A 27,267-nucleotide genomic window follows, 5' to 3' on the forward strand; every position below is an offset into this window, starting at 1 on the left:
CCTACTGTTGCACTCTCTGGAGTGGGAATAGTAACTTTAACCCCTACGCTATCCAACTCTTTCCCTACTGTTGCACTCTCTGGTGTGGGAATAGTAATTTTTACCCCTACGCTATCCAACTCTTTCCCTAATGTTGCACTCTCTGGAGTTGGAATAGTAATTTTAACCCCTACGCTATCCAACGCTTTCCCTACCGTTGCACTATCTGTAGTGGGAATAGTAAATTTTACCTCTACGCTATCTTACGCTTTCCCTACTGTTGCACTCTCTGGTGTGGGAATAGTAATTTTTACCCCTACGCTATCCAACGTTTTCCCTACTGTTGCACTCTCTGGAGTGGGAATAGTAATTTTTACCCCTACGCTATCCAACGCTTTCCATACTGTTGCACTCTATGGAGTGGGAATAGTTATTTTTACCCCTACGCTATCCAACGCTTTCCCTACTGTTGCACTCGCTGGAGTGGGAATAGTAATTTTTACCCCTACGCTATCCAACTCTTTCACTACTGTTGCACTCTCTGGAGTGGGAATAGTAACTTTAACCCCTACGCTATCCAACGCTTTCCCTACTGTTGCACTCTTTGGAGTGGGAATAGTAATTTTTACTCCTACGTTATCCAACTCTTTTCCTACTGTTGCACACTCTGGAGTTGGAATAGTAATTTTAACCCCTACCCTATCCAACGCTTTCCCTACTGTTGCACTATCTGGAGTGGGAATAGTAATTTTTACCCCTGCGCTATCCAACGCTTTCCCTACTGTTGCACTCTCTGGAGTGGGAATAGTAATTTTTACCCCTACGCTATCCAACGCTTTCCCTACTGTTGCACTCGCTGGAGTGGGAATAGTAATTTTTACCCCTACGCTATCCAACTCTTTCCCTACTGTTGCACTCTCTGGAGTGGGAATAGTAACTTTAACCCCTGCGCTATCCAACTCTTTCCCTACTGTTGTACTCTCTGGAGTTGGAATAGTAATTATAACCCCTACGCTATCCAACGCTTTCCCTACTGTTGCACTCTCTGGAGTGGGAATAGTAATTTTTACCCCTACGCTATCCAACGCTTTCCCTACTGTTGCACTCTCTGGAGTGGGAATAGTAATTTTTACCCCTACGCTATCCAACGCTTTCCCTATTGTTGCACTCGCTGGAGTGGGAATAGTAATTTTAACCCCTACGCTATCCAACGTTTTTCCTACTGTTGCACTCTCTGGAGTGGGAATAGTAATTTTTACCCCTACGCTATCCAACGCTTTCCCTACAGTTGCACTCCCTGGAGTGGGAATAGTGATTTTTACCCCTACGCTATCCAACACTTTCCATTCTGTTGTACTCACTGGAGTCGTTACAGTAAATTTAAACCTCTACGGTAAAAATATTGTATATGTTTTGTTAATAATATGTATATATATATATGTATTAAAAATAAATACATTTTTGAAAGTTATATTAATTATTTTTTAATGTTATGTTTATTTAATTATTTTAAATAAGTTAAAATTAATTTTATTTATTATTATATTACTTTTAAATTACTTTTAAGACATTTAAAAAAATCGATATTTTGACAGTCATAGACATATTTTTTACACTCGATATTTTGGAGTCGATATTTTTGTACTTACCTGTTTGAAGATAAGAAGTCGATATTTTGGCAGTCGATATTTTTACCTCGATATTTTGTCATCTCGATATTTTGACTGTCGATATTCTGTCAGTGATCCGTCCAAATGGATTCCAGCTGTATTTGCTGCCATGAGACAGTGGAAACAACAACCACGGCTACTGTCCAGAAACCAAAGAAGTCCCCATGACTCAAAGAAAAGGCCTTACAATAAGTGAATTTAGACTAGGAGGATCGTGCCAGATTAGTGAACAGTAACAGGGAGTGGACAGGAACATGTGGTTCATATGAGTCTCTGTTATGTGGTGGCCACAAAATGGTGCTGAGGACCAGCTGCATGGAACAGAAGCCTAACGCACCTTGGCAAGATGACCTAGAGCCATGAAGATACACGAGCCATGGTAAAAAAAAGAAAGCCAGCTTCACCTACAGATTTGGAGGTTGAATGCAATGATCTTGGCCCTATGCATCTTTCTCTGTTTTCTCCACGAGAACATTATTCTTGTGTTCACTAACAACACCACTACATTACGCTTCTTGCATAAGAAAATGCAGACAGATTATTCACCGTTGCTACCTCATGGGATATAGTGCTGTACCAGAACATCTCCTTTGCCGTTGTACATCTGGTGGATGTCAAGAGTATGAAGTCAGAATTGTGCTCCACATATTTCAGTAATGTCTCAAATAAGCAATTACTAAACATCAAGGTGTCAAACTGGTTCATTGGATCCAACAGTGATATCAGCTGTTTTCACGTAACACAAATGCCTCCAGTGAGCTTTGCTTTTTGGACAGGGTATGAGACTCCTTTCTCCTACACTGTTCTTCGAATGTCCTGCGTGCCTTTCCCTCATTGTAATTCACTCAAACGTCTTACAAGTTTAATGGGAGCAGCGGCAGCACTTGAGGCTCATTGAGTTCTACCAAATTCCTTATATAAGTACATGTTTATATTATATTATATTTCTTAGGTATATTCAAAGGTAAAATGAAATTCTGAGTTTAAGAGAGGAAACCTCTTGTACCAGAAGAGAAGGCTTGTTTGTGCCCCACCGTTTCACTTCACCTCTCCACCACTATTTTGTTATTATAATCATTTGATTGCTGACTGTTTATGTCTAAGTCTCATGATCCTGCTGGTTGTGCTTGGCTCTATTCACCTAGGCAATGAATCTGCCTGGAAAGCTGGCTTACAAAACCGCGTTGTTCCCTGTAATGCTAAACAAAATACTGCCCCATCCACCCGAGCTCCCTTACCTACCAAAATCAGCTATGCTCAGATCAGTGAGCTCAATTCCATCCATTCAGATAGCATAAGCAGACTTCAGAAACATGATTTTGGAGTGGGAGAGTACAGAAATATGGTAACCTGGTTAATGTTCTGTTCGTTTTCCTCCTTTGCACTTAGATTGGCAATAGACACGAATGAGTAAAGAAGTAAGAATTGATTACTCACTTGTTGTAGTAACCCATGTACTAGTTCACTGAGGCTCTGTCTGTTTGCAAGACCATGCATTTCATCCCCACATATCTGACTCATTAATATATTGTCCTACTAGTTAATGAACATTGGAGAAAAGTAAGAATTGTTTACTCGCTTGTTGTAGTAACCCATGTACTAGTTCACTGAAGCTCTGTCTGTTTGCAAGACCATGCATTCCATCCCCACAGCTCTGACTCATTGACATATTGTCCTACTAGTTAATGAACATTGGAGAAAAGTAAGAATTGTTTATTCACTTGTTGAGGTAACCTATGTACTATTTGACTGAAGATCTGCCTCTTTGCAAGAACATGCATTCCATCCCCACAGCTCGTATTCATTTGTATATTGTCCTACTAGTTAATGAACATAGGATAATAGTAAAAATTGTTTACTCACTTGTTGTAGTAACCCATGCACTATTTGAATGAGGCTCTGTCTGTTTGCAAGAACATGCATTCCATCCCCACAGCTCTGACTCATTGACATATTGTCCTACTAGTTATTGAACATAGGAATAAAGCAAGGAGAAGGGAGGTTAGCGAGGCGGGACCTCAGTACATGGGTGGTTGAGAAGGCTTTTTTTGTTCTCCCCACATATAGGTTTGACATATTTTCTGGTTGCTTGCACAAGGACACTCTAGCTTTATATGCTTTAAATTGCATAAAAAGACAGGGCTATATATAAGGATACATATTTTTCTGAAGTCGGTGATTAACAAATTCTGTCCTGCTTTTGATGCACGTACTAAAATGAAAAAAACCTGTTGATTTGAGCTAATACTTCCTAACCTGAGTGCATTCTGGTCTTTGAGCTGTTACAAATATTGACCTTGAATATTGCGGTGGAAGGGATTCTATAACTTGAGATGTATCACTTTGTGTTATCAATAACCTTACACATTTCAATGCATCTTTTTGTCTCACAGAGTCAGAGATGCATAATGATGCATTTGATGAGCATGCAGTGACAAGCGAAGAACATCTAACAGATTTAGATGAAGATGAATACACTCAAAACAATGAAGATAGGCGTGATCTTGGCCCAGTGGGCGGTGTACAGAGAGGGACATTTGACATCCCAGGGAACACAAGTGATGAGGAGCAAGAAGAATTACCATATGATGGTAACCTAGACAGTGCTTTCCAGCACATGACTGATGAGTGGAACTCTGCTGGTAATTCCGGAAATCATCTTGACTTCCTCAGTTTAAATACAGGTTTGATAAGAGGAAATAGAGATGAAGAAGAAGATATATCTGAAAAAGACACTGCGACCCAGAATTCCATCAGTGACACCTTTTTGAGTGCAGGCAATACTACAACCTATCCAGAAAGCACATTTTGCAGTGAGAAGAATTTGTCAGCCGATGTTTTTGAAGGTAGTGTCAATCTCAGAGATTTCCCAAATTCAAGGATCCCTGATGTTCTCCTGCGCCATTTTTACGATGATAATGAACTAATTTCCAGTCAGTTCATTGATTCTGAAACAATCCCCGAAACATCCTGTGCTGAAAGCAGCGATGCAACCATCATTAGCAAAATCAGCAACTCAAAATGTTATGAACACACGAAAGAAGAAACAGAAGATTTGGAAAAGTATCTGTTGGAAAGTCAAGGAGCAAGGTTTGACTCTAATCATGATCAGGAAACCATGAAAATGGAAAATAACTCTATTCTAGAGGAGGCAGATACTTCTGGAATTGATCTCAACAACAGCATACATGAGAGCTTCACACATGAAATGGAGGAGGACATGTTTGAGCATAGAGATCACTTTCAAATAATAGAAGATAGAACCAAGTGTGGAGAATATCAATTTGAAAAACGAGGTTCAGCTCAAGAATTCAAATACGGTCAAGGTCAAGTTAATTATCCACTGCCCGACTTCTCCAAAATTGCTCCAAAAGTCAAAATCCCAAAGAAAACTGTTAATGAAAAATCAGTACCTGCAATCAGAAGAGCCAGCTCATCCCCAAACTTGACTGGTAAAGCATCCATTATCAGAGACGTGTTGGAAACCATGCCTTCTTATGGAATTGATGATGGGCTTCCACCAGAAGAACAGAGCCAGGAAACGAATTTCTTGCAAGTAAGTGCAAAAACCCCATTATTTGATGTCATTTCTACCAAATTTTGTTTGAAAGAGAATTTCAATTCCCTCACAAACTAAATTGTGTCCCCTCATGTTTGTAAAAGGTTGTTTTCAGCCTAACTTAGGGGCCGATTATGATATCGGTTTTCCCGCATCCTCCTGGCAGGCGGAAGCCACCGCCGGCCCGGAGGATGCAGGAAAACCGCTGCGGACTGAAAAAAGACCCTCCGCCAGATTAGGATGGCTGGGGGATATTTTTTCCGTCCACAGCTTTTCCGCCGCGGTCGCCTCCCATCCGCGGCGGAAAAGCACTAACATGGCTGGCGGTGTACTATGCCTTTACACGGCGGCATTTCCGCCGTGCAAAGGCATACAGATTTTTGTTTGGGGGCCCGTTCCGGGCCCCCAGGGGTGAAGGGGAGGTTGGGGGGTGCACATGAGGGGTACATATGGTACCCCCCTACATTTGCGTGCACAAAGCGGCAGGCACCACGCGGTGCCTGCCGCTTCGTGCATGCAAATGCACAACTTTCATTTTTAACATTGCGGCGGGTTCTGCTTCAAGCAGCACCCACCGCAATGTTAAAAATACAGGATGTGACCGCCAGGGTGGCGGTCACATCCTAATTTGCACTGAGGGACCGCCGCTGCCCCTGCAGACGGTCCCTCCTACTCTGGGGTGGCGGACGGACTCAGGTCCGTCCGCCATCATAATCGGCCCCATAGTTCTAAAACGTCACACCTTCTACACCAGAGACAAACAATATAGGGCAGTGATCTTTGTTCATTTTGACCAGTTTTGTGGCAAGGACAGAAAAATATATTATTACGGTAGAAATCTGTGATTTGAGTACATTTCTGATATTTTAATGATACAGAAATTTCTCCAAGTTATGGATTTCTATGAGTACTTATTTTCTAAACATACTGCTGAGGATTGCCTGCCAGGCGGAAATTCCACAGTCATAAGAATTTAAAAAATATATTTTTTCTTTATCTCTTGTTGGATGATGTGTAACTCTATCAGAAACTGAACCCACATTAATGAACATAGTACCCAAAGGCTTAGTCATATGCACTCACAATAAGCATCCTCCAGTGGACATGTTTGCAAGGCTTCTCATGTGGGAGTCACAGTTAGTGCTGCAGCCCCACTAGTAGCATTTGATTTACAGGCCCTGGGCAGTTAGGGGGCACTGTACTAGGGACTTACTAGTAGGTCAAATATGCCAATCATGGATAAAACCAATTACCATCATATTTTAGACAAAGAGCACATACACTTTAGCACTGGTCAGCACAAAGTCCTAAAACTAACAAAAAGGTCAGAAAGACAGGGCCAGGTCCAACAGTCACTTTCAGTGCCATATCTGCTTATTATGATACAGATCTATAGATCTGCATAAGAAATAGACAGGGTTTGAACCCAGGCAAGCAGTTACTTTATACGATTACAAAATCCATAGCTTTTCCCCAGATGAGTTAGCTGAGCATAGGGATAATGGACAAAAATATCACAACTACGATGGACTGACTGGGGATTGGTAGGTTGTCCGCGGCTCCCTACCTTTGACAAGTGTGTGACCACAGGGTGGTACCCCCTGTTATGTCCCAAATATCAGAGAAACCTATAATAAGGGTTCCATAAGACAACAAAGCTGGTTAGGCAGTGGCAGCTCCTCCGTTGAGGCGGAGGAGGGTTGCCCCACTGCTTTTAGCAGTGGAAATGAAGGAAAAATAAAATGATAAGTACTGGACATTATTGTCATTTTATTTGTTCCTGCCTCTTTGGGGGCGGGTTGCTCTGCTCTCAAATTAGGGGAAGGAGTTGTGATGCTCTGTAAAGTGCACAAATGTTTGACTGGCCCTCTCGGATGGCCAAACAGTCATGCACACTTTGCATGTTCTCCATGCAGGCTGCCTTACAGCCCACATGGGGAACATGCCCAGTCTCCCATTTCCCATCTGAGTGCCGAACCACAGTGCTCAGACCAATCACAATGCTACATTGCAGCTTTGTGATTGGTCAAGGGAGCCGGGCTTCTTGCTCTTCTGGCTGGAGCGGAGGGACGACGACGAGGGACGACACAGAGAGACGCGAGCAGGTACGTTTTCTTTTTTTATCTTCCCCCGTTCCCCCGCCCGTCCTGCTACCCCCGATCTGTAACAGCGGCTACTGTGGTTAGGAAATGCTACTTGCATTCCTTAGTGTGATGCATGGTATGAGTGAAGTGTACGCAGGGATACCAATACTGATTGTAGCCCTGATGAAGGCCATTAAAATGTGGGGGCATGGTCGAAGGCCAAAACATGTAGGCAAGACATACTTAGATGGAGGATTCATTGTATCTCATTTAACATCTACATGATACTCCTTTTAGTCATATCTGGGGTTTCTAGTTAATAAAGTGGAATTTCCCCAAGGGATATACCTTGAGATATTTTAATGAACCTGTATCCCTGCAATTGTCCAGTTGATTTATGTTTGAATTCCCGCACATCAGTTGTGTACACCAATGTGGTATTCGTCTACCTTGGTGTGAATAGGACACCGATGATGAAGCATTCCACAACAATGAGTGGGTGATGGGACCTCTCCATATCTTCAGGATGTCTGCAGGTGACCTAGTGTTCTACTAGGTGTCCATTTGTTAACTCAAGAACTTGTAGTATTGTATATTCTTCTTTGGGAGGTCGTGCTTGTAGTTTTATCCTCTCATTCTCTTTTGGTGGATATACATAATGGACGATTATGCTTGAAGGAACCCAGTAGAAGGCTGAATTACCCAATAGTGGTACCCCATGGTCATCACCACTGATGTTTTACTCATCTACTCCAGAGCCATTGGGTCAGATTCATTTAAGACACATTTACCAGATGTATTGATGGACAGATATCTCAAACTGGCACTGTCACCAACCACCAATGAGGACCAGATTACTGTCTATTTTGTCCTATTAAGCACACTATTACTCGTTGGTCTCATGACACCATGGCTGATGGGAATTCAAGCTGAGAAATATCTCATTAAGGATATAGCCACGTTTTAAGAGCCTTCCTAAATGTCAAATGAATTGGCATATTTTTCAGGTGTTCTGGCCAGTTGTTCCAGACCATAGTGGCTTGAACCACGAGAATCCCGACCACCTAAACACGTTTCCTGAAAGCAGGAAATATATATAGGCGGAAGGAAAATGAGGAACAAAGTAAGCTACCTAGGGTATTCTTTAGTACATTTTGGTGCAATAGTGAGGGGATTGTGACGCCCAATACAGAGTGTGTTAAAAGTAATGTTTTGACGAATAGGCAGCCAAGGAAAGGACCTGGCACATGGGACACCAATAACCAAGCAGACTGACTGGTTTTGAACAGCTTGGAGACGAGTTAAAGGCAAGTTGTTGATGCCAAGGGATATCAAGGGATGCCACACTGAGCTATTTGTTATCAGGTGGCAGCAGGGGAAGCCAAAAGTAAAGATACTGCAAATGAAAAACACAATCTAAAGTAACTGAGGATGCTTGAATGTCCATCTTCCATGAAGTGTCTATTCTGGTGCAAAGATTCCGGACATACTTTGCAGGCTGCAGAGGATGAATTCCAGTTTAAGTAGGACAGAGAGAGGAGTCAGCAGTGCTTAATTTGTAAAAATAAAAGCAAGTGCCACGACCCTTCACAGGAGGCCACTGGAGACTGCACCACCCATTGCCCCTGGCAGTGCTGCAGATTATATTACCAATACAACTACTAACAATTGCACTATTACAGTGTGACAATTCATACCATTCCAGCCCGCTCGGAGCTATAGGAATGCTGCATGTATTATTAATATTTAATGTATATTTGGGTCGTTGGATGGTAATATCATTGACTGTATACATTTTGTAAACTGCAGTACATTCTATCAGCTGGGATAACTTGCACAAGAGCTAGGTGGGAACTTGCACAAGAGATAGGTGGGGCGGGGGCATGTTAAGCATGTTTATATGATCTTATTCATGGGATATTCAAACTGTCTATGAAATGACTTTGACTTTAAGCACTGTTATTTCTTACCTCTTTTAAACACTAAATAAAGCTCATTTAAAAAAAATATTTAATGTATATTTCATTATCAAACACTGATATTATGCTCAAAACTGGAAAGACAACACCACCGTGTGGTAGATTATCTCTAATGGTTGTGTTGAAAATCAAGTGCTGGTGCTAGCACCGGAAACCACCAGCTCAAATTAAGCACCGGAGGAGTGCCCGAGATTGGGATTGTCTCTGGCTAGCAGCACTTCCATTTTATCAGTTTGAAGTTTGAGCCAGTGCAGTCCCATTCATAAATGCAATGCCGAAAGGCAATCTGCAAGAAGGGAGACATAACTAGTTGAGTTTGTAAGTGTGAAAAGCAGTTCAGTATCATCAGCATACGAATATATGTGACCCTCAAGGGAAAATAATAGCAGAAGCTTTTTGTAAAGATTAAACAAATAAGGTGATATAGAGTGGGAACTTGCTGGCCATGAAATGTGCACAAATAAATGCTTGGTAGCCCAATGGTCATGGTATCCAACTTAGAGATTTAATTTCTAATTACAAGTTAGACATCCAGCTGGTCACAGAGACATGGCTAAATAGGACTTCCGGCCCACTTTTGGCTGATACAATACCGATTCAGACATATACGTAGAGCACATAGATCTATTAGTAATGAGGGGCCTGGCAGCCATCTTTGATTAAAAAATGAAAAGTTTCATTTGGCCAATTACCTCAGCTGTTGGCTTGTGAGCATCTAATTATTAAGAATGCCTTGTCAGCATTAAAAAAAAGTAGACCTTAATAGTTCTATAACTTCGCAGCGTGACACTCCTTGGAGTAACTGTGCACGCTATAAACTGCTATCATCATCATCATATTGTCCCTCATCTAAAACGTACTTAATATTCTTGTCTCTTCAGCTTTCTCAAAATTACTTTGAGAAGCTGTATTTAGAGGTGTATGCGCCCCTCACATTAATGGGTGAGCTGGTAGTGGTCACTCACTCCACAGAACTGCTTCTATGTTGTTTTGTGATTTGGAATGCCTTTTTGGTTCTAGTGAGAGGCAAGTAAGATGAAACCCCCCACAACCGAGCGGGCCACAGCAAACATATAACTAATTTGGGACCAAATGTAGGTAAATACCAAATACTGAATCTTAAATACCGATTATTACTGAATTTTACCGATTCGGTAATAAGAATTCGGTATTTGGAATGTAGGTAAAAAATCGGTAATATTTACCGAATCAGTGCAGCCGTTTGACCGCGGTGGCTTTGAGGCTCCAGATCTTCGCCTATACTACCTTTGCGCATTATTGGCATTTTCTGCAGCACTTTCAACCGCACGTAGCTATTGAAGCAGACGCGGTTCTTCCCATTCCTGTGCAGGCTATGGTCTTATCGGGCTGTGCCGGTGGGCCTCGGCAGGAGATCAACCCCTCCTGGTGTACATCCTGGGCGTGGAGGGCTCTGGCTGCTAGAGTTCAACTTCCGTATTTATATGCCCCCCCTCCTGCCCATAGCTTCCCATTCGGGAATTTCGGCTGCTAGGGAGCCTGCTGCTCTGAAGGAGCTTTCGGCTGCCGGTTTAGTCCGTATGGGTGACCTGTACACGGGGTCGTTTCAAGACTCTTGGGGCAGCCCAAAATAACGTTAATCGCCCCTTTATGTTCAGATTTATGTATGTCCGCGTACGGCAGGCCGTACTGGATGTTTACCCGAACTTTCCGGAGGAGCCTACATCTCTTAGGGCCGTGGTTCCCAAACTGTGCGCCGCGGCACCCCGGTGCGCCGTAATGAGGCGCCAGGGGCGCCGCGACCACAATGTGGAAAAGTGAAGCTGAGCCTAAAGTGTCTTTAAAACAACAATGCCTTTGATGGGCCAAGTGTTTCATCTCCTGCAGGCGGATTTCCAGATAACCCTCCTAGAGATGCTGGGGGGAGGGCGGGGGTTGTGTCCCCTAGTGTGCTCATGATTAGCCGAGGCTAACGCCTGCCTTTTCACTAGAGCTTGAATTTTGATGCCTGCCTGTCACCGAGAGACGCTAATAAAGGCCCCATGCTCCGTAGAGGAAGCTCTTGCTCCCATCACTTCTCAGGCAGTGCTGACTCGCCCCCTGTCCACGGGCTACGTACAGAGAGGCCATGGGTGAGAAACGAATGTCACTTTAAAGGAGTTGTGTTCAACTACAGAGATTAGGGTTCCCCATCTGGCTGCATTGTGTGATCCTGGGTAAGTGACTTTATTTAGTTCCAACAACTAGTCACTCAAATAAGAAGTGGGAAGCATATTCGTGCGCGGGGAATACCTGATTCCAGCGTTCACTTTCCACACTCCCAGTGTTCTTCGGCGATTGGCCGACACTGACTGGGCAACCTCTTTCAATGAAATACATTCTTTTTAGAGGGTGCAATTGGTCACCGTTTCACGTGTGATTATCACTTAATCACTTTCTCTATGGGCACCGTTGTGTGTCTCAAATACTAAACTACTGGGGTGGATGGCAGCCGGATTGCAAAGGAACTCCAGAACTCCTGCTGCTCCTATATAAGAAATATAAAGCCTTGCACTTATTGGAACGGTAACTTGAGACTATGACATGTATATATAGCAAAGCAATAAAACTGTCTGTCTTATTTAAATGTGCAGTGCTATCGGGAGTATGTCCTTCACACACTTCAATTAAAGGTGGCTTCCGCCTTTGAAATGTGTGGCAGGAGAAAGAACCGCCCTCTATAAGTTTCAAATACTTCACCCGGCCCAGCATTACCTATGAACTTCTACTTTCCAGTTTTTTACCCATATGGACACACGCCAATACATAGATATTGTCGGTCTGTTAGCAACAGTGAGATACGGCTAGACTTAGCCATCAGGAAGCTCTCACTGCTTTGTGGGAGTGCAGCAGAGTTCGTTTAACTGCTGGACTCTTGTGTGACTATCAACCATAGGTGTGCAAATCAGTGTATAGGACATGTTACATAAGACAAAGGATAACACGGGGTGAATTCACATGTCATCCATATTGGTAGGCAGTATAGTTGAAGAGTACTTGGTCTGGAGAAGCACAAACTCTGAATTTAAAACGTAACACAATGGATTGGGGCTCTCTTTAATGACAAGAACAGATTTGTACACAAGTGAACACTTTTCGCAACATTAGAATAATTAAAGTCTGGGGGAAAACCCCATATGTTCTAATCTATACCTTGAAGTCTGCCAGCAGTTCTTTGATGACAGATATTAGCTTACTGTAAACTGCAACTAACAAAAGGAAGTGCCTGAACACTGCTAGAGGCCAGGAACAGGGCAGCAGGTGTTTTTACGCCCCTGTGCGAAGTGGACACCCGGTGCAGTGACACCAGTCGCACCGCCCTAGAGCCGGCCCTGCCTTCACTTTTATGAGTGACGCTATAAAATGTATTAAATGCATCTGAGAGAGAGTGGTTATGGAGACAGTTAAAGGGTAGTAGGGAGGGAATCCGTGGCGGAGGTGGTCATTGGGAGGGGGGGGTGCCCAAAAACATTATTGCACTGGGCACCAACAGTGCTAAAGCTGGCCCTGCTGCTGTGCAACAGCCTCACAGAATGGACCACCCAGGAATCCAGCACAGTTTTATCATTTATACACCCGTCCTGATTTATACATTTCTGAGCCTGCAAAATGGTACTGCGGAGGAGAATATGGACAAGTCAGCCTTCCAAAGCCGCATTTATTCCTCCTGGCACAGTAAGCAGCCTTTCTAAATTATTTTCCAAGCATCCATGACACTCAATATCCGCAAGCCACAGTGTTATTTCTTTAAAATAGGTTACTCAAGTAAGGAGTGTCTTACAGTTTTTACCAGAGATAATAATTCCTGCTCACTCTACTCCTGTGAGACATACAATGACTCGAATATAAGCTAATTCCGCGCCGTTATGAATAATAATGCTGGTGATACAGGTGCAAAATGGAGGTTGGACAGAAGATCGAAATGGCATTTGATGCATGGAAGCATATTTGGCTATTAATCTTGTATCGTTGCACACTTAACGAGTTTTTATTAAACAACTGTTATCTACTTATTTTGTTACAAATATGATTATAATACCTTCATTGCATCCCAATTAATGTAAGGAAGACAACAGGAAGTCTCCCGAGTTCGGGCTTGCATCCCCACCCCCCCCCCCCCGCCCACCGGTAAAAACATGGTGGGGAGCCACTGCCAACTGCCAATTAGGTCAAGGGAGCCATGGGTCAAAAAAGTTTGGGAACCACTGTCTTAGGGCATTACAGGTAATGTTAACGAGAGCGAGCCGTAAGGGACTTATCACTCGGCTTTACTATGCCTCTCAGAGGGAGAAGGAGTTTGAGAATCATCAGTCGCGTCAACGCTGACAAACTGCGATAGGTAGCCCGCTCCCGATGGAGGTATGGTCGGCTTGTTGTCAACTCACAGGACGCTTAATGGCCAATTGTAATCTCAGGATTATTCATTTTAAGTTTTTGCACCAAATATATTATTCACCTCTACAACTTCATAGGTATGGGCTGAGAGAATCTGCTAAGTGTGTGAGATGAGGTGTTGATGATGCGGATTTCTTACATGTGGCCTGGCTGTGTGGGAAAGTATTGGCGTTCTGGGCTGAGGTAGCTCGCATGCTATCGGAATTGGTACTAGAACTTGTTGATTGCTCTCCTGAGATATGTCTTCTGGGCTATGACAACCGCTTAAAGCCTGCCAGCCGCTGCCTCGTGGCTGTCTCCACTCTGATGGCAAAACGGTTGGTGGCGAAGAGATGGGGGTCGCGATCTGTTCCTACAATAAAGTTGTGGCTTACTGACCTGGCCTATTGCAGGGACCAGTTGCAGACCTATGGGGAAGAGCTGCCTGAGGCTTCCCGCCCTAAGGACTTCTGGAGCCCTATGACAGCATACATGGTTGCGCACCCTGATTTAGTTGGGAAGGCACAGCTTCTTCGCCTTGGATTTGTCAATGTTTGGGATATTTTGCATTGTTGACCCTGAATCCTATAATGTATTGTTGCTATGCTGCTGTTCACCGTCAAAACTAGTCATCATGTGGCACATGCCTTACTGGAGTTGTCTTGATGAGAGGGCTCTGAATTCATTGTATTACCTGGTAGATGGGGTAAGGGAGGCAGGAGGGTTGGGGGGAGTTGCATTGTTTCTTGTTTATGGTAATGTGTTGTACAGTGCTTATCTCTTTTCTTAGACTGGCACTCTAGATTGCTGTGGGGTTCCTAGTTCTGGAGTTCTCATCTGCCCGGTTGGCAGTTGGAGCTCTGGTCAGATAGGGGATGGTCCTACTTACTCTGTGCTGCAATAAAGCTGATTCATACAAGTACTCAACTTCCGGACCTCGTTTGTACTTACAACATTTGGCGACTTGGACTAGGATACTGCATCTGGCCACAGCTTTGTCATTTGGTCTTGCAGCTGAAGAAAAATACAGAGAAGTAGCGCTTCCATTGGCCTGCGAACCCTGTGCAGTGAGCGATGTGAAATTAATCCCCTTGCCGAGAGAGTGGTTGCAGTACCAGAAAGATTTCAAGTAAATCTGACTCCCCGACATCGTCGTTGATGAGAAGAGTGACGTCAACTCAAAGATTCACAACCTCTTCAACGACTTCACTGAAGGAGTGACGTCGACATCGTCTCTCCGGTAACGTACCAACCAGAGTGTCCCTTTAGTAACTTGGCAACTGTTGAGACGCACCACTGGAACGCATTCTGTGAGCGTCTGACTACGCTACAGTCCTGAGGTCAAGCGTGTGACCGTGCTGACGTAAGACGCAGACGGCCATTTTGAGTGACTGGAACATCGGCTGTCGGAAGTCGCGTAGGAGACGCGACTCACCCGAATCTTCACTCTCTCTGGCAGTAACTGTGTGGAGCTTCGGAGGAAATTAAATATCACTTTTGAAGGTGAATGGTATTTAATTAGTAGGCGCATGCGTCTTGAATTATTTTTAGGAAAGTAAACATATTTCTTTTGACACTACTTTATTACGCATAACTTAAGACCTACTTCATCGTGGTGTAGTTAAAACTGATGTGTGTTTTTCTTTAATATTCACCTGACTTCCGTTAGTGCGTTACACTGCTGTGATGGCACAGCCAGTTAATGTTGCTCTTCCTCCGCAATTTTTGGGTGAACCAGGGAATCCGTCCATGGCATGGGAGGATTGGATAGTTATGTTCAATAACTACATTGAAGCTCTAGATGGAGAAGATTTTTCACCAAAAAGAAAGAAAGCTCTTTTAATGACCACATTAGGAAAGGAGGGTCAACGCCTGTTTAAATTTTTGCCACAAGCCCTACCTTCTGGATCCACAGCTCAAGTAGATGAGTTCAAAGAAGCAGTAACGAGACTGGAGACTAGATTTGGAAAGGAAGAAAATCTTGTCTTGCAAAGATATAAATTTTATAAAAATAAGCAATTAGAGGATGAGAGCATTGACGATTTCGTCGCACGTTTACGTGAACTTTCTGTGAAGTGCAACTTTGGACAGATGGCCGATGAACTAATCAGAGATCAACTTATTGTCCAGGCAAACAATAGGAAAGTTCAAGAACGATTGTGGGCAGCAAAGAATCCAACTTTAAAAGTAGCCATAGATTTAGCCAAAGTTGTGGAAGAAAGTGAAAAATGCATGAAAGAATTACAGAAGAGTGGGTTAGAACCTAGAATTGCAGAAATTTCTAATAAGATGGTGAATAGTGACAATAGTGATGGGGAGGCAGCAGCTATTGCTATTGTCAGGAAAAAAGGGTATATTCTCCAGAAGAAGAACGTGCAATCTAACAATAAGAGTGGTTCTAAAATGTGCTTGAAGTGTGGAGCTATTCACATACATCAGATGCTAAATTCTGTTTTGCAAATAATAAGGAGTGTTTACGGTGTGGAAAGATGGGGCACTTTGCCAAGATGTGCAGAAACAAAAATAATTCGAGGGTGACAGTAGTCAGCGAGTATGGTGAACTGAAACGTGATGTGAATAAGATTTTGGTATTATATGACTCTATATGCTCTTGTGAAGAACGAAGAGGGAGAATTCTAAAAGCAGATTTTACTATTGACGGGAAGCCTGTCAAATTGATGGTTGACACAGGTTCAAAATGGACCATTATCCCAATATCCCTGATGAGGAGTGTGTGGGGTGAAAGGATCTTAAAAGAGTGTGACATTTTTCCGTCTGGCTATCAAGGTGAGAAGATTGATCTCTTGGGCTACTTTGAGGGTAATATTAAATTTAGGAATAGGTCAGCAGCTGGTAAAGTGTACATATCAATTGATGGACCAGCCATTTTAGGACGCTACCAAAAATATGATTTGCATGTTGTGGTTAATCCTAGGGCTGATGATCCAGTCTCAATTGTTGACAGTTCCTCGTTGAATGAGATTCTAGAGAGGTTCAAAAATGTTTTTAGGGATCAGTTAGGAGAACTTGTAGGTTACTCTCATCATATAATTCTCAAAGAAGGTAGTAGTCCTGTCCAACATAAGGTGAGGAGAGTCCCTTTTGCTTTGCGGAAGGAAGTTAAAGCTACTTTGGAAGAAATGCTTCAAGGAAGTATCATCGAACCCGTCGAAGCGTCCCCGTGGGTTTCACCTGTTGTAATTTCGCAGAAACCTGACAATAAAATTAGGTTTTGTGTGGACCTACGTTCACTGAATAAATGTGTAGTAGCTGATGTGTTTCCGCTACCAAATATTGGTGAGCTGGTGTCGACACTTAAGGGAGCCAAGTTTTTCAGTAAATTAGACCTAAAGCATGCCTACCATCAAATCTGTTTAGATGATGTTTCTAAGCACTTGACTGCTTTCATCACTAGTGAAGGGACCTTCCAGTTCACGAGATTACCGTTTGGGCTTGTCTCTGCGGCCAGTGTGTTCCAGAGATTGGTTTCAGAGGTCTTTAAGGGTTTAGACAAAGTATTGTATTTTCAGGATGACATCTTGATCTATGGAGATTCATTAGAGGAACACAATGGGATTCTGCAGAGCGTGTTACGAAGGATAGATGATGCTGGTCTTACTTTGAGGAAGGAGAAGTGTGCGTTCCTTTTGAAGGAGATAGAATACTTAGGTTTTTGTCTGTCTGAGGAGGGAATTAAGCCTAAGAAGAACCTGTTAGAGGCCATTGAATTGCCCCCCTCACCTGTTGATAAAGATCAACTTCGGTCCTTCATGGGCTTAATCGAATTTTACTCAAAATTTGTGAGAGATTTCTCATCCAAGACTGCTCCTTTGAGATATTTGTTGAAAAAGGGTGTCAAATTTAATTGGACTGCTGAGCATGAATCGTGTTTCGGTTTGATTAAAGGAGAACTTAAGTCTGCTGATGTTCTTACCCCTTTCGATACTAGTCGTTCCTCCGTCTTGATGGTTGATGCGAGTGGAGTGGGACTTGGTGCGGTGCTTTTGCAGAAGCATGAAGGGGAGGAGAAGACCATCGCTTTTGCTTCCAGGCCCTTGTCCGTCTCGGAATCCAATTACTCAGTCATAGAGCGTCAAGCCCTTGCAGCTGTTTGGGGCACGAGCTACTTTAGAACCTACTTATGGGGGTACAAGTTTGTCCTTCGTACAGATCATAAACCACTTGTCAATATTTTAGCTCCAGGTGGAACTGGGAAGGGGTCTCCCAGGTTGGCGAGACTAGCTTCTCGCCTACAAGACTACCAATATGAGATTGAGTTTGTTCACGGCTGGAAGAACATTCAGACAGATTGCTTCTCTCGACTTCCAGTGCGCTCTGGTGAGTGTGGCGATCATTCTGGTAATGTCTTGGATGACTTTGCTGTGGCAGTAGTAGTAGATGATGTTTTGTTTTTAGGGGGTGGTTCCTTTTCTCGTGATGACTGGTTGAAGGGTATGGAGGAGGATCAAGTTTTAAAGACAGTTATTGATCTTGTTTCTAAAGGGGCAAGAAGAGAAAGCACTGTTGAGCCTGAGGTCAGACCCTTTTTGAGGGTCTTGGATGAACTTTCCTTGGAAGGGAAGGATGTATTGATGCGAGGTGATCGTTTCATTCCTCCTAGTTCATTGAGAAGTAGAATCCTTGGTTTGGCTCATGAGGGCCATTTGGGCCAAACCCTCACCCAGCGTCGCGTTAAAGAGAGCTTTTGGTGGCCTACGGTTGATAACGATGCTGTGGATTGCGTGGTGAAGTGTAGTTATTGCAAAGAGGGAGAGAAGCGTTTAAAAGTTGTGGGGTCTCACTCACCACAGAAAATTGGATTTGAGAATCTACCTTGGCACAGTATCTGCTTAGATTTCATAGGCCCTATGAGTGAGTTACCTGTGAATCAATGTTTTGCCATTGTCGTGATTGATTGTTTCTCGAAGTGGCTTTGTGTGCAGTTTGTGAAAGAGATTAACACCGACACTACTATCAACTTTTTGAAGAGTGTTTTTTTGAATGAGGGATATCCGTCTGTCCTTATCTCTGATAATGGCACTCAATTGACGTCGTTGAAGATGGCTTCGTTTATACGTGAGTGTGGCATCAAACATCAGAAGACAAGTCTGTACAATCCGCAGGGGAATGGTCTCTGCGAGAGGGTGAATCGTCTAGTGAAGGGAGTGATTCAGATGTTTGTGGAAGGTGGCTGTTTTTCGCATGAGCGGGTGCAAGAACTTGTGTGGGCTTACCGGTCAACACCTCATAAGAATGGAGAAAAATCTCCTTTTGAATTGATGCGTGGACGTACACCTATATCAAGATTGACTCCTGCATGGTTGAGGTGTTTGGATGGAGAGTTTTTACCCTCTAGTGATGATTCTTTACCTATCTCGGTGGGTGATCTAGTCAAAGTGAAACCGGGTAGGTGTTCTAAGGGTCTTAGCAAATTTAGGGGCCCTTTTAGAGTCAAGAAAGCTTTTCCACATTTTGTTGTTTTAGGAAATGGGGAAACTTGGAATTATAGGAGGGTGGCTCTGTATCAAAGAAAGAAGGATGGTTCTTCTGATGTATCAGTGGGTGGTAGTTCTGGGGAGTGTAATGGGTATTTGTTAGCTTCTGATGGTGGTTCTCCTTCCTCCTCTCAATCTGTTGGACGGGGGGAGGTAGGTAGTGGTGATGCTCCCGCTTCCATGTGTGTGTATGGTGGTGTCCTGGTTGATTCAGTTCCTACTTCTTCTTCTCCGTCCTCCTCTGGGGAGGCCAAGTTGAGGAGTTCTCGTCCTCGGCGTCCACCCACTTATCTGGATGACTATGTACATTGATCTTGTTGTTTATTATAATTTCTGTTTTCTTTTCTTTATTAAGGGGGGAAGATATGTTGTACAGTGCTTATCTCTTTTCTTAGACTGGCACTCTAGATTGCTGTGGGGTTCCTAGTTCTGGAGTTCTCATCTGCCCGGTTGGCAGTTGGAGCTCTGGTCAGATAGGGGATGGTCCTACTTACTCTGTGCTGCAATAAAGCTGATTCATACAAGTACTCAACTTCCGGACCTCGTTTGTACTTACAACATAATGCCTGCAACTACATGGGGGTATTTTGCTGCGACACTTGCAATCTACTGTTTTTATATATGTATGCTGGCTGTGATATGCATATACCCTGTGGATGTATGCTGTATGTTATTTTTCTGAAATGCTAATGAACAAAAAAAAAACAAAAAATATTTACTGAATCTGTAAAATGCGGTAAAGAAATACCGAATCCCAACACCGATCGGTAAAATCAGAATCTGTAAAATCTGAATCTGTGAATACTGATTCGGTAAATACCGAATCGGTAAATACCGAATCGGCAATTCAAAAAAAGAAACAATTAGGGAATCAGCCAATCCGGTGCAACCACCCGACCCTCCAACCAGGAAGTGGCCACACCCATGCAGGTGCACTCAATCTGAAGCTGCTGGAGAGGCTGGGAGAGCAGAGCAGAGCCCTTGAGACACTGGGATACTTACTCCAGGAAAACAGCACAATGTCAAGCAAGGACACTGAAAGGGAAGGAGCAGAGAGGAAGAGGAAGGTGAAATTCAGCACCATGGAGCTGCAGGTCCTTGTGGAGGAGGTAGTAAAGAAACACCACAAGTTGTTTGGCAAGCAGGTGGCAGAATCTGCCAAAAGGAAGATTTGGCTGGCTATCCAAACCAAGGTGAATGCCATTGGAGTGACCCCACGGGACATCGATGACCTCAAGAAGAGGTGGTATGACCTCTGGAGCGTGACAAAGAGAAAAATGGCTGAGCTCCAGAAACAAGTGAGGCAGACAGGAGGAGGGAAGAACAGGGCACCTGCCCTGACTGAGCTTGAGGAGCTGGTGGAGTCCACCATAGAGCCGGACAGCGTCTGTGGGATTGGGGATGCAGACAGCTCAGCCCGAGCTGCCACCAAAAAAGGTAAGAAGCATGCACAGCAATCACCAATGTGGTAGTGTGAACCCCACTCCAGTACAGGTTTTAGTATACACCAGCAATGCATTATGGGAGATGTAGTCAGTGAACCACCTACCTTGTCAGACAACACACCAAACAACAAGGCATGCGACACACATCAGTGATGAGCAAGCTGAGGCAAAGCGACAGTGTTTCAGAGATGAGAATTTAATTGTATAAGCAGGGCTGCAGGACCACAGAGGTAATGTACAATTTTCTGTCCACAGGCGTGACATCTCGTGGGCGTCCCAAGGACAAGGAAGGTAGTGCACCCCGGAGGGAAGGCACACAGGAGGCGAGTACCAGTGCAGGGCACACCACACAAGCAACAGCGGCATCACCAACACTGCCAGCCTCGCAACACCTGCCAGCGTCACCACAGCTGCTGGCCTCCCCACAGCTGCTGTCCTCACCACTACTCCTGTCCTCACCTCAACTGGTAGCATCACCGGCTGCAACAACACCTGCAGTGCAAAGAACCAGGAGGCACGTTGTGGGCACACTCCGGGTAATGGAGTCTTCCACAGAAGACAAGGTGGGGGGTGACACAGCAAACGTGGCAGTTGAGGACAGCAATGCTCATCAGCAGTCCACTGCCGAGGGGGCCCACACAGGTGCCAGACACCGCGGGCCAAGGGACAGCAGTCCAAACCAACATGGCGAGGGTCCTGGTGTCTCCTGCGGCTTGGAGGCAAGTATGGTAAAGGTGCAGCTCATGCAGGGGAAGGCCATACAGTCGGTCCAACGACAGATGAAGCACCTAAATGAAAATGTAAAAAACACTGATAAGGGCATCAGCTCAATGGCGGAGGGGATGAGAGAGATGGCTGCTGGCATGAGGGACATGCCCCAGTCAGTGCTGCTGCTGTGCAGCAAGCTGGACGAGGACAGGGCAACAAGGCGCAGGGAGAGGCAGAGGTCTGAACAACACACAAGGGCAGTGAACCGCCTAGCCGCCGAGACTTCCCTGCTCTGTAGGTGCTGCATCAACATGCATGAGGGACTGGCACACAGCAGCAGTGAAGTCTCCAGGGGCGTTGTGAGGGTGACAAGTGCAGCTGAGGTGCTGCTGACTGCTCAGTCGGCAAATACTGGTGCTCTGGATGTGGGGGAGAGCAAGGAGACCACCAGTAGGAGCAGGATGACCCCCCCTGTTACTGGCACCCCGGAGGAGCAGCAGGCGGCATGGGGCTGCCACTGCCCACACAGCCAGTGAGGACAGCCAGCCAATGGCATCCAGAACCGGTGGGCGTGCCCACAGACACTGATGCTGCCCACACTCCCTGAACTGGAATGGGTGAAGTAACCCAGGACTTCCCTAATGGAGAGCAACAATTGGACTGGCACATTTGGGCCTTTGTGTACTGGTGTAGTGCCAAGATATTAAAACTACGTCGTGTACATACATCAACTGGCTGTGTCTCCTTACTTACTTAGCAATAGCTGCGTGTGATCTCTGCTCGCCTTTGTCTCCCATCTGTTGCTGGCGCCACTCCTGCTGTGTTGGGCTCAGGGTGTGCAAATTCATCCTCATCATCCTTGATATCTGTTAATTCTACTGTTGTTCCTTTCCTAGTATTATAGTTAGAGGGGTCCCAGAACGGGAGGACAGATAAATTCACAAGTCAAAGAAAGATTTAGAAAAATCCGTAAAGTTAGGAGTACAGTGTTGTTTATTCACAGAGTACTCAAACACACCTTGGTATACATTGCATGAGATTATCAATTGGCAAATATTTGTGCCCAAAGGGGGGAAGGGTGGGATTGAAGAGGGGAAGTGGTAGGAAGTGGCGTAGGATAGGGAACGTGGTGCAGGTCAAACATACTTATTTACAGACAGACAAGATTTATATTGGCTTCCCACGGGAGCCAAACATTAGTACCACAAATTTTCATTTTTTTTTTGTCCTCATTTACTACCCAGGTTAAGCAATTAACGTCTACCAGGGCGTGACACACCATCTCAGACATCTGGGTGACAAAGCTCTAGGTCAAGCTAGGCCGTGCCGGTAGTTGTGTCGCAGAGACCCATTCGACATACAAGCAATAACCAAAAACGGGTAAGCTGCTGAGTCTGATATTTAGCCCTCACACAGGACGCCACCTGTTTAAACACAAGCAAGAGCCAAGGCAGAGTAATCATCGGACAGGGGAAAAAAAATCCCCGCTAGAGACTCTCGGAAGGAGTACCACTAATTTTCATAGAATTTCGAACAACCAAACTTCTGAAGTCAGCAGTTTAATTCGTGCTAGGGGTAGAAGTTGGTACGGGGGATAGTAGTCTACGTTTCGACCCTGGATGGTGTAGGGTAAGTGTTCTCTTACAGACGGGTCTTCATCAGGACGGGAAAGGAGGGGTTGGGCAGATTTCTGCCTGCAACAAAGAAGCTTCAAGGTTAGTAATCAGGCAGCCAGGAGGCGTTCGAAGAATAAGTCAGGTACTCAGAGTTCTGATGTATTTTTCAGTGGAGTAGCAAGGGGGGGGCGGGGCGGAACACCCTGGGAGGCATGAGTTTTTGGGGCAGCGCCCCCCCCCTCCTACCAGCGGCCACCGCAGAAATTAGATAGGGCCGCAAACACGGACGGCACTAGGTCTAGCTAAGCCACTGGTATTGTTGTTTTAACTGGACTAGTGATCAAGCTCTACTTATTTGTAAAATTAATACATTTAAATAGATTTGAAGCTGCCTGTAGCATATAGTGATAAAAGACTTGCAACTTTTATTCAAAACACAAGGGAAAGCAAAACACATACCCGAAATATATTTTTCATCCTGGTAGGAATTTTATATGAACTCATATAATGGCAATTAAACTCATAAATTAAATCATAGTTTAACTCATAAATTAAAATCATATAATGGCAAGTTAGACTCATACAAGAGCTAGATTAGGCAATCAGTAACTGTGAGAAATTGGGTTACTGGTTGACTGGGATTTGAGCCCTGGTCAAGCAGCAACCACAATCCTTTTCAGGATAAGGCAGACAAAGGAGACCCCAAATTAACCTAGGCTCATCTCTCTGGTAGCTTGACACAGAGCAGTCAGGCTTAACATAGAGGCAAATCTGAAAGTTCAGGCCAACCACGATGGACCTCAGGCCAGATACAGTCCCAGGTTAGGCCCGCTAAGCTTTTATCATCTCAAGTTTAGTGCCAAGAGTCCCATTTGTGTTGGAGAGGGTCAGGGTGAGCAAGGAAGATGTTTCAGACAGTTGTTGGCATGGCATGAAGAGCAGGCCAGGCATCACAGAAGGGCGGGCTGGTGATTTACATTGGCGGTCCCCAGCGTACAGTCGATGCTGCAGTGTGAAGAGAAGGGCTGGCGGTGGCTTGCGCTGATTTCCGGTGAAAGGGGCGTGGTCTCCGTGCAAACGGACCTGTTCACTGTTGCAATGAGCTCAAAAGCTTGATTTTAGAGCCCTTGAGCCACACCAAGGGTCCAGGACCTGAGAGGCACCACTTTGGGGTCAGTAACTCGCTGTAGCTGTGTCCTGGAGCTGTTTGCGTATTCTTTTGTGTCCCGGAGGCTCAGATCAGGCGGCCAACAGATTAGCTCGTGGAGTCACTCTGGGGTCCTGGGTTCAAGAAGAAGTTGCAGGTCCAGTTCTTCTTCACCAGACAAGAGGACAGCAGGCAGCAGGACAGCACATCAGGACAGCAGTTCCTTTAAAGCAGCAGTCCATCAGAGTAGCAGTCCTGCTAGCAGCACAGCAGTCCTTCTTCCTGGCAGAGTATCCACAGGTCAGCACAGCAGGGCAGCAGTTACTTTAAAGCAGCAGTCCAGCAGAGTAGCAGACCTTCTAGCAGCCCAGCAGTGATTCTTCCTGGCAGAGTATCCACAGGTTCAGAAGTGTACTGAAGAGATGGTGTCCGAGGCCTAGTATTTATCCACAGTTGTACCTTTAAAGTTTTTAGAATTTTTTTAAGTGCTACTTAAGTGATTGGCACAGCCAGTGCCACAGGCCCTCTAGTAGCATTTAATTTACAGGTCCTGGGTGCGTGTAGTGCCACTTTACTAGGGATTTACAAGTAAATTACATATGCTAGTTGGGTATAAGCCACTGTTACCATGTTTTAAGCAGAGAGCACAAGACAAGCTCTTTAGCATTTGTTAGGAGTGAAGGCAAAAAGTCTGGGGATGACCCTGCAGAAAGGGCCAATTCAAACAGTAACCGTTTAATTTGTTTTTCTGAGTATATATATATATGTCATTGAGAAAATATGTAGAATTAAACTACTGTATTTAAGCAAAATGTTCTAATGACAAATTGCACTTTTTTTCCAGGTATATGCTGGTTCGCACTTATTTCAAACAACTTTTGGCATTCACCGAGGAACCATGGGCGCTTACCCAACAGGTAATTTTGCCAATTTCTTTGAAACCACCATATGTTTCTGAACCTTCAGGTGCTCTACCATAGCTTCTGTGAGCTTTGACACTGCCTACCTGGTCCTAATTTATGGCGTTTTCAAGCATTGTAATCAATCTATATATATAAAAACGAAAGTATGTCTGTTTGTCCTTTATGCATTACTACACCATTCATCCGATCGCCATGAAACTTTGGGAAGTTGTTGAGTACACTCCCGCGAAGGTTTCTGACATAATTTTTATTTTAAATATTTAAGCAATATTAGAAGCTGTTTGAATACAAACTGATCAAGCCCGTTCTTCTCAAACGAACGACCATCGAGAATCGCTCCGAAGGTGAATTCCTCTAATGTAACCCGACCCTCCTCGAGCGCAGCTACGCGTGTTGAGGGGGCCGGAGAAGCTGCCCAAACATGTCGAATCAGTCTTCGTTGTGCCGAGACGGAGTGTTGGCGAGACGATGCGAGATCGGGAATGAACCCGAGTCGTGATGGGGGCGCAAGGTATGAGCATGTAAACGCTGTGCTCTCGCGCTTGCGTTCAAAAGTATACCAAATGTGATGAGGCCTAATCCGGTTCGAAATAGAACCGGAGGGGAAGTAGTCTAGGGTGAAAGACACAGGGGCCAATATCAAGTGCGAGACACAAGTATCATTAGAAAGCGTACACAAACCAGAGAAAAAAGTTAACATTTCACCTTAAAAGGCCATTCTGAGGTATTCAGAAGATATAGGCCAATCCCAGAAAACATAGGAAACTCTTAATACTAAATAACATCCAATTTACATATATAGAAACTGTTAATACTAAATAACATCCTATTTACATATATACAAGTATCAGATAAGCAAAGCAGAGTAAATCAATAACAAGGATGTCGGAGAGATACTTATCTTTCTGAGCAGCAGCATCATTCCTTTCTTCTGAGATCGCAGCAACGCGCGACGGGTAAGCTAGTAAAAAATTAAAATCTCATATTAACATGCCTAAATCATCCATTAATTATAATAAACGATCCCTATGGTCTGGATGCACCTGTGCCACACACTTACTTCAATGCTTGCACAGACCTTGAATAAAAATTATAGGGACACCGTCCTTGACCTCTGTACCTCGTACACATGACCTCTTGTATTCTTCACAAGTACATACTAGGCACACTTGTTTACACCTCATAAAAAAGTGAATAGAGCAGCCAAGTGGTTAATAATGATATTCAAAATTGATAACTGCTCTGAATTATTCCCTGTCCTGACAAATGGCAATTTTAGGACAAAGCAATGCAAGATTTCTGCTGTCGCCATCAAGGGAGACTACATTGCACCTGAAAGTAATACCTATGGCCCCATGAACAAGTTGGCGGAAAGGGACCTTGGAGGCCCATAGCTGGACCCCCTCAGCCCAGGCACTTTTTTTTGGGGATGGGGGCACGTATGGTGCCCCTCTACATTTCAATGCACCACGTGGCAGGCACCACATGGTGCCTGTCACGTAGTGCATGGAAATGTAAACATTGCCTTATTTACATTACGGCAGGTGCTGCCGCCAGCAGCACCCACGCAATGTAAAGTATGTCAAGTCTGACCGCGTAATTCAGATTGAGGGGAGGCCGCCTCATAGGCATCTGGTCCCAAATCCGAAACGATGTCCATCCACCATCATAATGAGGCTCAAAGAGCTTTGGCATGCTTCACACATGGTCATTTATTTATCACTAAGTAACACGTGCTATAAGGCTTTCTCTTTTTTATTTTTTCTTAATGACAAATGAATAATTAGACCATTTATCTAAGATTTGTATTCATGCCCTGGCTAAATTGGAATTTGTGGATTCTCTTTGGTATTTTTTTTCTATATCGAATAATGATATAGCACAATTTTGCAAAATTGGCTAAGGAGGCCTTGCTGTTAATGACACTTCTGGTGAGAAACACACGGACTGTCACAATGTTTGATGGTCTGGTAGTAGGCATTCATTCTATGCAGCAGAAAATTAGGTGGTGTTTATATGAATTGTGTGCTAGGCTGGCAGGCCTACTTTTAAGACTGGAGGAAGACACCAACGTTTCTAGGCGTACGACTGGGAATTCCAAGTGACATATATATTCCTCTGGGTCCAAATGCAGCCCAACCTGCAAATGCACATTTTTTTCATCCACTAGAAAACAGTTTGCACACCCCAATCCCTCACATCACTACGAAGTTTAGAGGTCATCCCTTTCCTAACCAAGCGGAAAAGAATTGCTCCAGCTCTTTGTGGAG

The 27,267-nt window shown here is 44.3% G+C and overlaps 1 protein-coding gene across 1 annotated transcript in view; it reads left to right on the forward strand.

The window, feature by feature from the left end:
* Nucleotides 1-4,050: 4,050 nt before the first annotated feature.
* The window catches only part of AKNAD1 (AKNA domain containing 1), a 443,510-nt gene continuing 420,293 nt past the window's right edge, over nucleotides 4,051-27,267 (forward strand). Inside the window, exons 1-2 of the mRNA XM_078673402.1 lie at nucleotides 4,051-5,205; nucleotides 24,919-24,991. Coding sequence (XP_078529528.1) covers nucleotides 4,051-5,205; nucleotides 24,919-24,991 — 1,228 coding nt within the window. The remainder of the gene's footprint in view (nucleotides 5,206-24,918; nucleotides 24,992-27,267) is intronic.

The sequence above is a fragment of the Lissotriton helveticus genome, chromosome 1_2 (genome assembly GCF_964261635.1).
Source record: "Lissotriton helveticus chromosome 1_2, aLisHel1.1, whole genome shotgun sequence".
NCBI classification, from domain to species: domain Eukaryota; kingdom Metazoa; phylum Chordata; class Amphibia; order Caudata; family Salamandridae; genus Lissotriton; species Lissotriton helveticus.